The sequence below is a fragment of the Neodiprion fabricii genome, chromosome 6 (assembly GCF_021155785.1).
Source record: "Neodiprion fabricii isolate iyNeoFabr1 chromosome 6, iyNeoFabr1.1, whole genome shotgun sequence".
NCBI classification, from domain to species: Eukaryota; Metazoa; Arthropoda; class Insecta; order Hymenoptera; family Diprionidae; genus Neodiprion; species Neodiprion fabricii.
Genome location: NC_060244.1, coordinates 2,267,616 through 2,278,766, shown reverse-complemented (window position 1 = coordinate 2,278,766; position 11,151 = coordinate 2,267,616). Strand labels below are relative to the sequence as shown.

At 41.4% G+C, this 11,151-nt stretch overlaps 4 protein-coding genes and 1 long non-coding RNA gene across 6 annotated transcripts; 2 read left to right on the top strand and 3 right to left on the bottom strand.

Moving 5' to 3' along the window:
- The first annotated feature begins 45 nt into the window (after positions 1-45).
- On the top strand, positions 46-1,890 carry LOC124185230 (STAGA complex 65 subunit gamma-like). 2 transcript variants are annotated; one of them, XM_046575779.1, is made up of 8 exons: positions 46-236; positions 322-385; positions 453-577; positions 656-768; positions 855-964; positions 1,042-1,205; positions 1,397-1,561; positions 1,627-1,890. In XM_046575779.1, the coding sequence occupies exons 1-8, from the start codon at positions 52-54 to the stop codon at positions 1,724-1,726; spliced, it is 1,026 nt and encodes a 341-aa protein (XP_046431735.1). In that variant the 5' UTR covers positions 46-51; the 3' UTR covers positions 1,727-1,890. The 2 variants fall into 2 exon arrangements, with proteins under 2 accessions (XP_046431735.1, XP_046431734.1); XM_046575778.1 differs by having other exon boundaries at positions 444-577.
- LOC124185234 lies at positions 285-2,015 on the bottom strand. Its single transcript, XR_006871354.1, has 2 exons — positions 1,889-2,015; positions 285-1,697 (listed from the first exon to the last, which is right to left on the bottom strand). It is a non-coding gene; the product is annotated as an uncharacterized LOC124185234 (long non-coding RNA).
- Positions 2,016-2,526: 511 nt separating this feature from the next.
- LOC124185424 (ADP-ribosylation factor GTPase-activating protein 2) lies at positions 2,527-5,315 on the top strand. Its single transcript, XM_046576187.1, has 7 exons — positions 2,527-2,731; positions 3,134-3,325; positions 3,395-3,526; positions 3,615-3,953; positions 4,032-4,309; positions 4,391-4,772; positions 4,855-5,315. The coding sequence occupies exons 1-7, from the start codon at positions 2,657-2,659 to the stop codon at positions 5,128-5,130; spliced, it is 1,674 nt and encodes a 557-aa protein (XP_046432143.1). The 5' UTR covers positions 2,527-2,656; the 3' UTR covers positions 5,131-5,315.
- On the bottom strand, positions 3,688-8,302 carry LOC124185426 (probable protein phosphatase 2C T23F11.1). Its single transcript, XM_046576190.1, has 4 exons — positions 7,363-8,302; positions 6,871-7,076; positions 6,247-6,472; positions 3,688-5,932 (listed from the first exon to the last, which is right to left on the bottom strand). The coding sequence occupies exons 1-4, from the start codon at positions 7,547-7,549 to the stop codon at positions 5,598-5,600; spliced, it is 954 nt and encodes a 317-aa protein (XP_046432146.1). The 5' UTR covers positions 7,550-8,302; the 3' UTR covers positions 3,688-5,597.
- A 132-nt stretch (positions 8,303-8,434) lies between these two features.
- Positions 8,435-11,100, bottom strand: LOC124185423 (translation factor GUF1 homolog, mitochondrial). Its single transcript, XM_046576186.1, has 7 exons — positions 10,965-11,100; positions 9,962-10,777; positions 9,649-9,888; positions 9,309-9,574; positions 9,018-9,232; positions 8,730-8,942; positions 8,435-8,613 (listed from the first exon to the last, which is right to left on the bottom strand). Exons 1-7 carry the CDS (start codon positions 11,096-11,098, stop codon positions 8,488-8,490), a joined length of 2,010 nt encoding a protein of 669 aa, XP_046432142.1. The 5' UTR covers positions 11,099-11,100; the 3' UTR covers positions 8,435-8,487.
- Between the last annotated feature and the right edge of the window lie 51 nt (positions 11,101-11,151).

The following is an 11,151-nucleotide window of genomic DNA, read 5'->3' as shown; positions in this document are numbered from 1 at the left end:
TAAATTATTTTACTGCTGCACTCTTCGCGCGCCAAAGCATAAAGATTAATAATGAAGTCGAGTAAGTGTAGTACGACTACTGCTGGGGCTCATTGGGGGGAGTTACCGACCAAGGAAACTCACAAACAGGAAATAATCACTCCGGATGTTATCGAAAATATCTGGAGGCAAGTAATGGATGACACAAAGTCGTCGGAATTCGATTTTCAAACAGACAACCAAGTGGAATACTTTCAGTAAGTATGCGTTGCTAGTGCTGGGATGATGATCAGTTAGAACAAAAGTATCACACGTAATTGATTCTTCTTTACATTTTTTCAGGTTACCTAACATTAATCCACATGTATTAAACACCATCAACCTTCACCAGCGGTTGCGAGATCTTGTAAGAATCATTATTGGTACAAAATGCAATTAAATCGTATTTATGTATTAACATTCAGCTTTCGCAGGAGAATGGAGGTTCTCCGGGCCCGGCGACGGAAATCGATGGACTGCCACTGCTGGAAGTTCGAGAACAGATGAATCCATTTCATTTTTCATTTCCGCATGCAGAGACGGAGACAGACTCAAAAGAGTAAGCACTCCGTGTAATTACATAGAAAATGAACCGCGGAAACAGAAATGTATTTAAAAAATGAAACATTCGTTATAGTGCAAAAATACCTGACGAACCTCCAGCTCACCCAACATACCTAACACCAGAAACAGCACACGGCTTGCTGAGGCATTCTGTTATCGTGTTGTTGGCTCATACTGGTTTCGAAAGTCCGTAAATTTATACTTTCTGCTGGCTGTGCATGATCTTAATTTAAATTGATGAGCTAACTACCAAAATTGTTAATCTATTTTAGATTCTTCCGATATTGCCATCGAAGCAGTAACAGATATCGCGGATCAATTCCTCAAACGTATGACAAGGCTACTCAAACTCGCAGCGGAGCAGGATAAATGCGGGTTCCCTGTGCGTGAGCGGAATCTTGATTTATTTATTAAATTATTTCTATTTTTGATGCAATTTCACTAATTTCCACATCTCAGGATGCTGTTGAACGTGTCCTGTATGAAACAGGCATCGGTGGAGCTCAATCTCTGCATGATTATTATCAGGAAAATGTACTGAGGTTTGAAATGAATATGAAACAGACCGTTGAAAGAGCGGAAGTAGAGCGAAAGGAAATGGAACTCGACGCTGGAAGTAGCAGGTCAAAATACAATCATCTTTATCTGAAATTTCGCAAATGCTAATTTGATCCGATCTGTCTACTTGGTTTATCTGCTAAGTCTTCCTACAATAGATACGTTTTTAGTCAACTACGATGACTGTCTCATCAATAAAATTTACAGATCAAATTAAAATCACAGTGAATCTAATGGGAATTGCTATATACCGCAGGATGGAACAAAACGACGGCTTTGGTGGTGTAAGTTTTGACGAACTTGACGCATTCGGGAAAGTATGCAGAGAAGTGCCGACTTTGCAGCTGCTGGATCCTGACTTAGGCTTTCCCCCCAGTCTTGACGCTGGATTTCAAATGCTTCATAGCCTCGAGCAAGAAGGGTGAGCTTTATGAATCCAATGTTTCACTTTGCACTAATTTATCCCATTGTGCATAAATTGAACAGCTTGGAGGTCGAGGAAGAAGAGGTGAATGTTAGCGACTCTCCAAATTCGTCTCGTCAACGGCAGTCTGAAACTTTGAGCGATAAAAGAAAGAAAGTGTGACTAACTGTCCTTCTACAACATAAATCTAAAGTTACTTTGAACATCAAGAATGAAGAAAAATCATACGCGAATACTAAAGTCTTGTTTGCTACTGTATAAATTTAATACCATCAGTTAATATTCTCTCTTTGTAAAGAATGAATATAAGTTCTCATTTTTTACCACATCGTAATCATTTGCCTTAAGCTAAGACTCCATGTATGCGTTGAGCTCCGGCAAATGCTGCGGTGACCAATCAGGAGCCCGGCGCAAGTCCGGCAGCGGCAACCTCCAGCATGCCGCACCGCACCACACCGCACTGCGTTGAGATCAAAATATTTTAATTTTTTCGCAGTATCGCACGTCATTCGGCTAAAGTCGAGAATCTTCGGGACCATTCGGAATCTGGCAAGACTCAAATCATGGCTCAAATATGGCTCAAATAATAGTCGACGTGACGTAGGTTATGTCGTACAAAACTGTCTATGAAAACAAACCATCAATAACATCAACAAAACATTCCACTATGGAATATAATTGTGATGACGTGAATGAACTTGTAATTCATTACGTGAGAAACCGCCCGGAATTATGGGATAGAGTATTCCTTTATTTTAGGTTATGTAGCTATCGTGCGTATACATTTTTACGACGCATCTTCGATTTCCGTACGTGGCGTGGCGCTAAAGTCTGCCGCGTACATGGAGTCACCTTCCGCATGCGTTTGCCGGAGGTCAACGCATACATGGAGTGTTGGCTTTACTTGCCCAAACGGATTGATGCCTTCGTTTAGTTAGACAATCGTCGTGTGCACAGTGTCTAGATAGTTACACATCGCAGACAGCTTGTATCACTCCTTTCTATGTGTGGTGTGCACGACCCGTGGCTTAATTGCAGGTTTCCAACGTCCCGGCATGCCAAGCGCGTGATTAAATTGACAACACGTCAAAGATGGCAGATCCTGCACCCAGCAAGACTGATATTGAGCAGGTTTTTAAAAGGTTACGTGCGATTCCAGCAAATAAGGTACGCATTTTCGTGGCAAATTAGATTAATTATAAAAATCAAAATTTCATTCAACGTTAATTCGATAATCGCAACTGGTAATTTACAGTGCAATTCTCATAACTCTGCTCCAGTGCTGACCCTGACTTTTGGTCTGAGAAATTCGATCAATCTACACATTTGAATAACTATAGCATTTCGCAATCGTTTTATTAGTGTAGACCTTATTCTCCCCACACATATTAAACGTGATTAACCTTATGTTTGTAATTGACAGTGTCAGGCATTAAATCAATCCATGTGTGTTAACCTTCCTCTGACATTTCCTGACCGTTTGCAGCTCCCTAGTTGCTATTTTTTTAACTTTATCTTTAAAATTTCATTCTTGCACGATAAATTTATTCCGTTTTATTCTACTACCAGACATGTTTCGATTGCAACGCCAAAAATCCGGCTTGGTCCAGTGTCACATACGGCGTCTTCCTGTGTATAGACTGTTCAGCGGTACATAGAGGACTAGGTGTTCACTTGACCTTTGTCCGTTCAACTCAACTTGACACAAATTGGACATGGCTACAACTACGGAACATGCAGCTTGGAGGAAATGCTAATGCTGTCAGTCTATAGATAATTATAATTTTCAACAACCATAATAGTTCTAATCAATGTTGTTATATCTTTTAGAGAAAATTTTTTTCCCAACACAACTGCACGACTACTGATGCTCAGCAAAAATACAAATCGCGAGCTGCCAGTTTGTACAGAGATAAATTGTCCCAAGCTTCTGTGCAGGCAATGAAACGACATGGAACAAAGGTGTGTTTTCAAGTCAATTTGAAATGAATTCTTAGAAATGATCAGTTTACTATGGAATAGCCACGTCACATATTTATTGTTATTACAGTTGTTGCTGGATCCAGAACCTGAACACACGCAGCTGGAAGCTACAACAGAATTGGACTTTTTTAAAGAGCACGAAGAGTCAGCGACATCTGATGACTTCTTTTCTACTGAATCAAATTTACGTTCAGATCCTGTTACCAAATCGACACTAGTCGCCAGTGTAAGTGAGGATAATAATGACAACACAGTGTCTTCCATAACAGCTACGAACCCTGCCAATCTCAGTGGTATAGGGCCTAATGTATCCGGCGCACTTTTGAATCATGATTCAAACGCTGCTCAACCATCTGATAGAAAGCCTACGATCGGCGTTAGAAAAATTCAACCGAAACGAAGTGGGGTAGGTAAATTATAGCAAGAAAATAAGAATGTCAACTATATTCGGAACCAAATAATCTTTTACGATATTGATTCACAGCTCGGAGCAAAGAAAAGCGGAGGATTGGGAGCACAAAGAGTGAAAACGAACTTTGATGAGTTGGAACGAAGTGTCGCCGAGGCTAATCGCGAGTCTCGAGAGAAAGAAACACGCGAAAAGGATAAGGAGGAGCAAGACGCAATTGATACGCGTCTGGCATATCAATATGAACACGATCTGTCACTGCAAGCAAAAAAAGTTGAGGAACGAACGAAGAAGATGGACCCATCCAAAGCTGGAGAAGCTGAACGTCTCGGCATGGGATTTAATGCGCGCCGGTAATTAACGTGATTATATTTAAACAAGTATTATCACTCTCTATTTATTCATATGTGAGTAATTGCTTTTCCTTATCACAGGGGTGCGAGTCATTCAGCATTTGGTGATATGCGTGTAATAACTCAGGAGGGTGCGCCAGTTGCCTCGAGGATGAGTTTGACCAGCGAACCGAGATCCAGAGATCAGGATCACGATCTTTTCTTCGATCTTGAAGATCTCTCATACTCGCCCTCATCGTATGGAAAGCTTCCCAGTAGCTCGTCACACACCGACGATATCATTGTTGTTGCCGAAGCCGATATCCCTCGACGGCCGACCCAACAAACAATTAACAAGCCTCCTTCTCACAGTTCTGATCGTGAACCCGCTAATCGCGGGGGCGAAGCACAGAAAAAGTTTGGCAGCGCCAAAGCCATTAGTTCAGATCAATATTTCAGAAACAGCTCTTCTGATGGAGATGCAGTTAGTATTGCTTGTTGTGGGAAATGTCCGGCTTTTGTGTGATGATTCTTACATTTCTGAACGATCTTGTTTCATTTTACAGTGGGAGCGCAAAAGCAATCTCCGCCGTTTCGAGGGATCGTCAAGCATTTCGTCAGCTGATTATTTCGGAGACGGACCCAGTCACGGTAACGGCCAGACTATTTCATCCGGGCCAGTGTCATCTGGTGCCGGAAGGTCCGGCCGGGCCGCAGGTGGTACTGTCGATTTAGAAGAAGTCAGAGAAAGCGTCCGTCAAGGAGTTAACAAAGTTGCAGGCAGGCTAAGCTCATTGGCCAATGCCGCAGTCTCCTCCATCCAGGACAGATACGGATATTAATGGATTGCCGCTCTCGTAATTCCCAATAAAATAAAATACTAAAATTATTATTACATATTTTCATTAGGCGTATCGGAGAAAGCTGAATGTTATTTGAACAAAAAAAAAAAAAAAAACACCATTGTGACTTTTCTCCGACCCTGTTGTACGGAAATGTAAATAAAAAGAAAATCTACTAATCGTCAGCATCGTCTCTAACGTGTTTGTAATTCTTTGGAGGTAAGTAGACTGCATTAAATATAGTAAGAAGCGAGTACGTAAATTGCATTTTCTTTTTTTACGTATAAAAATATTTATAGGACTTATCGAGTTGTTGTACAATTGAATCGCCAAAAAAGTAGCGTTACCAATAATTATTAATAAGTAGTAATATTAATATGATTGATATAAAGTACGAACATTTTTTTCAATGATTAACAAATAAATTTCAAACAAAATAATAGTAAAATAAATAAAATGAAGACTAGCTACGCAGTTAGGTTTGCAGGCTGTTTACACCGTGCAACTAAATGCGAGTATGGTTTTCCGTGTAAAAAACACACCAGCACTACCGTCATATTATCGCAGCCTGTGCCCATCTGAGCGTCTGGTGCCAAGCAGTGGCTCATCAATTCTTCGCAAACTTCTTCAGGATCCACCATACTTCCCTCCTCGTCAGACCCGTTTTGCGACCCTTGAGCTAGCCGGTTTCTTACAAAAGCTACTACTTCCTCGTTACTCATTACATCCCAGATGCCGTCACAGGCTACGATTACAAATTCCCAATCTGTCGTCACTTGATGCCGCTGTACCTCCGGGTAAGCTGTAAATAAATAATTTATCATTTTCGGCTCTGTAATTGGAAAATTGCCAAAAAAATGCTGGTAGAATTTTCTAACAACTTTCCTCAAAGCGATATACTTCTATTCATACTGGGTAGTCATCATTGCCGAAATTTGGCCAATGCTAGAGTAACTATCGTATTTCATCTCAGAATGCTACATGATCTACCGCATCCGTAAAAATTAATCACAAAAAACGAATACTATCATGACTGAGGTTCACAGAGATGTTAATGGTTTGTCTTATAGCATTCCATATGAAATACTCCATACACATAATGAATATTAATATAACCAGTGACAATCTGCTCCTGTGGACTTTTGCGGTCGTTTCGCTTGAATACAAAGTCGCCAAGAGCCCGTGACAAGGCCAGATTTCCATTCACCCTGTTCAGCTCAACCCATCCACCTGCAGCTTCAATTCTCTCACGTTCCGCCCGTAGGGAAGGCTTGTGGTCCTTGCTGAGTGGCACAGCTTTTCCACCAACGCTCGCAACCGCCCGACTGTCACCTGCATTTGCCTAACATAAGATTCACATTGGGTTGAAAGTCAGATTCTTAGCATCACTTTGCCCCCGCATTGTTAATTCGACACAAGGTTACAGGAAATCAGGAGAAAAATATTCCAAATAAAGAACGACATAGCTACAGTAAATTCTTTGAGACATCATTCTACTGCGAGTAAAAAGTTGTACAGTGATTCATATTTTTAGTCTTAGCCCAGGTACACGGTAAGTTATTATTATAACTTAGCTGATAAGAACTAATTATAGCATGTTTACAAGACCAACAAAAACTACTGGAATCTCATACCCACCAGATTGCATGACGTAAAAATATGATATTCCCTTACCATTCCAAAAGCTTTGAAATTTTTTAATGACCTTGTCTTGTCATTTACGAACTAAGCAAGACTCACACTATAGAGAATGTTGTCCTTGATGAGGAGAGCAATTACAGTGGTCCCTGCCTGTTCATCCTTGAGTAGCGTGTCGTACTGCATTGTTCTATCCAATTGTAAGAATCCCTGCTGCATTGCCTCTACCACATTACCAGTCTGATATTCGGATCGTCTAGCTATGTACTCGTGCAGATGCTTGGCTGCATATTGCGCAACTTTAGCACCTAAAAATCACATTCAACAATTAATTATAATTAATTATAGTAAGGAAAACCCTCTAACGAAAGGGACTTTTCAACATCTTATAATTCCGAAGATGAATCGAAATATGCACGCGGATAACTAAAAAGTAAAAAGAATCAGGAGCCGAACTGTGATTCACAGCAAATGTAAATTCTTGCAGAAAATAATGTAGCAGGTTGTTCACGGTGGACGGTAAAGTTAATTATCAACGGTAACGATGAGCAGAGCTTAAATTGCACTTTGCTAAACACAGTTTGTTGTAGTTACCTCCGTGGCCATCGTAGACTGCAAAAAAGGCAGTTCCAGGATCGCTGGGCAGGGAGAGAATATGTACATGGCAGTCCTCCATGTTGACTCGCCATCCTTGCATGCAGGAGCTCCCGACCCTGTAGTTGGCGTCCCTGCAGCAGGCAGACTCCTTGGCAGTCACAGGTTCGCTCAATGTTTGTCCCATCTTTGAACGTCGAAGGTAGTTTACGTTACTGACAGCTATGATTGTGTTGTCGGCGGGTAAGCGTGGTCAGGAGCAAATTCCATTGATGAAGGTTATCCAAGAGCAGGAACGACCGCCTCTCGGCTCTCGGCCCTGTGAAGTGCCGTCGACGTTCCGCCGCGTCGAGGTAAAATCAGGTTGCGAGCCCAACGCCTAGTCTCTAACCTTCGAAGCGTTTGCGATCGGCCGAGTTACGTATCGTCAATTTACGTATGTAACACGTCAGTGTATGTTGTTCGTACTATTCTACCGTGACAGCGCGGTACGACTTCGATTCCTCCTCCGTATCTCGGCGAAAAACGCGTACGCAGCTCTTATCTTTTGTACTATTCGATATCGCAGCCGTCATCTCGGTTTCTCTCGCTCTGAATTCACGCAGAGCAGGGCGATTGATTCCGGAAACACAACAATACAACTAGGTTTTTTTTCCCTCCGACACTTTAATTTTTTAACGCATCAACGTTTTTTTTCACCCCCATTTCCCGCCTCATTGGACGGATGATCAATATTCGGCTGGACTCGCCGAAGCGCGGAGCCACATGTCGGGCCTAAATTCGTGAGGAAACACGAGTGTCGGTATCTGAGATTGAATGAAAATATTCAGATTCAGATACGTTCACCATAACACCGCCTAGACAGATTTTCGTTTTCATCCTCGTGTAATTATCAATTACACGATTACGTTTTTTTTTTTCACGTCAACCAGGAAAATCGAATTTACGTATCCGTTTATCTAAGTTAACTTAGAAACCGCGCTTCCTCTCCTTGAGATGATAAGAAATTGTAATTATACTTGCTTCAGTTTCCTTCTCTATACGTAACGTAAATAAATTGTGGGCTAAGAGCGAAATTTAAATTATTTAATCCGTACAGTTGAACTATTAATTTATTTGAAAACCCTATTTTTTAAGAAATTCTATAAACGTTTCTCGGGGTAGTGATATATTTCCAATCATACGCATTCGCCGTTTTCCTTCTGCCTGTTGGGCAAGCAGCTTTTTCCTCCTCGTTATGTCACCGCCGTACTGAAACAGGATATATTCAACATTTCTAGGAGTATTCCCTGATTTCCGTCGCTGTTATGCGGATTTTCTTATACGTTTTATTATAACTATATCAGAGTTCGTATATAATATCTTACCAACTTTGCTGTCACATCCTTCCTATAGGGTTTTATATTTTCTCTGGCGAGTATTTTAGATCCGACCGCCGCCTGGATGGCGATTAAATATTGTTGTCTTGGAATGATATCTTGCAACTTCGTAACCATTTTCTTCGCGATGGCGGTAGCCTTTAAATAGTGCGCTATAGTGCTCAGCTCTTCTACGAGCACACCATTCAGTAAAATATCCAGCTACGGGTGAAGCAAAGAACTATTTAATTTCGAATGTAGGTAAAGATCATAATAGCTCAACGCTTGCAGTTTCACCTTGACTAGACTTGCTGGTTCGTATCTCAAATTCTCATAATCGAAACTGGCATATCCCGAACTGATTGATTTCAACGAATCGTGAAAGTCCATGACAATTTCATTGAGCGGCAAATCGAATTGCAGCAACACTCGCCGACCGTCGATATTTGATCCAGATTTATGGATACCTCTTTTCTCCATGCACAGCGACATTACAGGGCTCAAATATTCGTCTGAAAAATGTATGTTTAGTATTTATTAAGGCGCTGAAGGCCCCTTCAACAATTTTGTCGCTTGAGCCACTCTCACCTGGTGTTATAATGGTCCCTAAGACAATAGGCTCGTAATACTCGGACACTACACTCTGAGGAGGAAATTTACTTGGATTGTTAAAGACTACCTCATCGCTTTTGTATTTAGTAATATTCTTTGCCCCAATGATTTTTGCCTTGTAAGTGACATTGGGCGCGGTCACTAAAGGCAGGGTGCCGTATTCCTGTTCCAGGCGCTGGATGAAAACCTCCATGTGCAACAGGCCTAGAAAACCTAATCTCCACCCCAACCCTAATGCTGGACTGGATGGACAGATGTATTAGTCATCATTAACAGATGTTGGAAAATTGTTATGCATTCAGCCAATACTGCTTACCTAGAATCAACCTCAGTGGTTACTGCGTAATCGTTCAGTACTAGTTTATCAATAGCGCTACGCAATGGAACATGTTGCGATTGATCCATTGGGTAAACTCCTGCAAAGACCATGGGTCTTGCTGGTGCAAATTTTTTGAGAGCTTCGACAGGAAATTCTTTCAAATGTAGAGTATCACCGACGTATGCTTCTTTCGTTGATTTCATATTACAGGCAATGCATCCAATTTGGCCAGCGAACCTTGAAAATTATATGATAATCAAGACATAGTGTTGGCATTATGAATTGTTGGCAAAAACTTGTTTTTACTCACAATGTTTTAATGTTTTTTTCAAACGGTGTTAGGAGAAACAGATTCTTGACTTCATATGAGTTTCCAGTATGTATGGATGAAATTTGATCTCCGACTGAAACAGATCCTTCGTTAATATATACCAAAGAAATCGCTCCTTTCCACTTATCGAACCAGCTGTCGAATATTAGGGCTTTGAGCGGTCCGCTTCTGTTGACAGACGGAGGTGGCACCCTCTCGACAATAGCTTCAAGCAGTTCGTCGACACCAGTGCCGAGCTTGGCTGATATCTTCAGAACATCTTTTGCCTCGATATCGAAAAGAGTATTAAGCTGACCGATGACTCGCTCTGGGTCTGCATTCTTTAAGTCAACTTTATTCAAAACTGGAATAATGGTGAGATCCTGAGCAAAAGCGAGGTAAAAGTTGGCCACAGTCTGTGCTTGGACCCCGTGATTTGCATCAACAAGGAGAATCACACCCTGGCAGGCGGCCAGGGACCTCGCGACTTCGTTTGAAAAATCAACATGTCCAGGAGTGTCGATTAGATTCAGCAGATGGTTTGTTCCCTTGTGCTTGTACTTTAACGACGCGCTTTGCGCCTTTACCGTTATACCCCTCTCCTTCTCAACTTGTAATTTGTCTAAGAACTGAGCTCCTGCGTTACGCTGAATCGCTCCTGTCTTTTCCAATAACCGATCTGCCAATGTACTTTTTCCATGATCCACGTGTGCTATTATACTAAAGTTACGGATTGCTTCTATCGGCGTTTCAAAGGACTCCAATTCGTCTGTGCCTGTAGAGTAGCAAGTTTCATGGAACGTTGCTGGAAGCTGTCTGAAACATGGAAAAACCAACAAGTGACCTATGAATAAGTATTAGCCATGATTCGACAACTGCCGTAGCAAAAGAGAGACGAAATTAAATTTGGTAAACATAAGCAAGTAAAATAGCGCTTGTAGCGGCGTTTTGACAATCAATGTGTTTTCACAAGGGTGCCGTAGTATTTTTGTTGCAAACAAACCTGATTCGTTTACAGAATACTTCGACATATCTGTGCGAACAGTTACTCCGGATATTCAAAACGCTACGAATGGTGTTTGTGATTATCATTTCGTCGACGAATATTAAAACTTCATCGGTAACATAACCTAACATAACATAACCTAAAAACACCGTAAGTCACTGTTGTGTTGGGGGAAGGAATTTGA

Excerpts from the sequence above, each read along its gene's own strand:
- LOC124185230 (XM_046575778.1), top strand. The coding sequence starts at position 52 with ATGAAGTCGAGTAAGTGTAGTACGACTACTGCTGGGGCTCATTGGGGG. Across the intron at positions 769-854 it reads GGCTCATACTGGTTTCGAAA|ATTCTTCCGATATTGCCATC; the intron begins GTCCGTAAATTT and ends AATCTATTTTAG. Across the intron at positions 1,562-1,626 it reads CATAGCCTCGAGCAAGAAGG|CTTGGAGGTCGAGGAAGAAG; the intron begins GTGAGCTTTATG and ends TAAATTGAACAG.
- LOC124185423 (XM_046576186.1), bottom strand. The coding sequence starts at position 11,098 with ATGTTAGGTTATGTTACCGATGAAGTTTTAATATTCGTCGACGAAATG. Across the intron at positions 9,889-9,961 it reads GAAAAAAACATTAAAACATT|GTTCGCTGGCCAAATTGGAT; the intron begins GTGAGTAAAAAC and ends ATAATTTTCAAG. Across the intron at positions 8,614-8,729 it reads AGGATGTGACAGCAAAGTTG|TACGGCGGTGACATAACGAG; the intron begins GTAAGATATTAT and ends ATCCTGTTTCAG.
- LOC124185424 (XM_046576187.1), top strand. The coding sequence starts at position 2,657 with ATGGCAGATCCTGCACCCAGCAAGACTGATATTGAGCAGGTTTTTAAA. Across the intron at positions 3,527-3,614 it reads TGAAACGACATGGAACAAAG|TTGTTGCTGGATCCAGAACC; the intron begins GTGTGTTTTCAA and ends TTGTTATTACAG. Across the intron at positions 4,310-4,390 it reads ATGGGATTTAATGCGCGCCG|GGGTGCGAGTCATTCAGCAT; the intron begins GTAATTAACGTG and ends TCCTTATCACAG.
- LOC124185426 (XM_046576190.1), bottom strand. The coding sequence starts at position 7,549 with ATGGGACAAACATTGAGCGAACCTGTGACTGCCAAGGAGTCTGCCTGC. Across the intron at positions 7,077-7,362 it reads AGTCTACGATGGCCACGGAG|GTGCTAAAGTTGCGCAATAT; the intron begins GTAACTACAACA and ends TGTGATTTTTAG. Across the intron at positions 6,473-6,870 it reads AGGACAACATTCTCTATAGT|GCAAATGCAGGTGACAGTCG; the intron begins GTGAGTCTTGCT and ends ATCTTATGTTAG.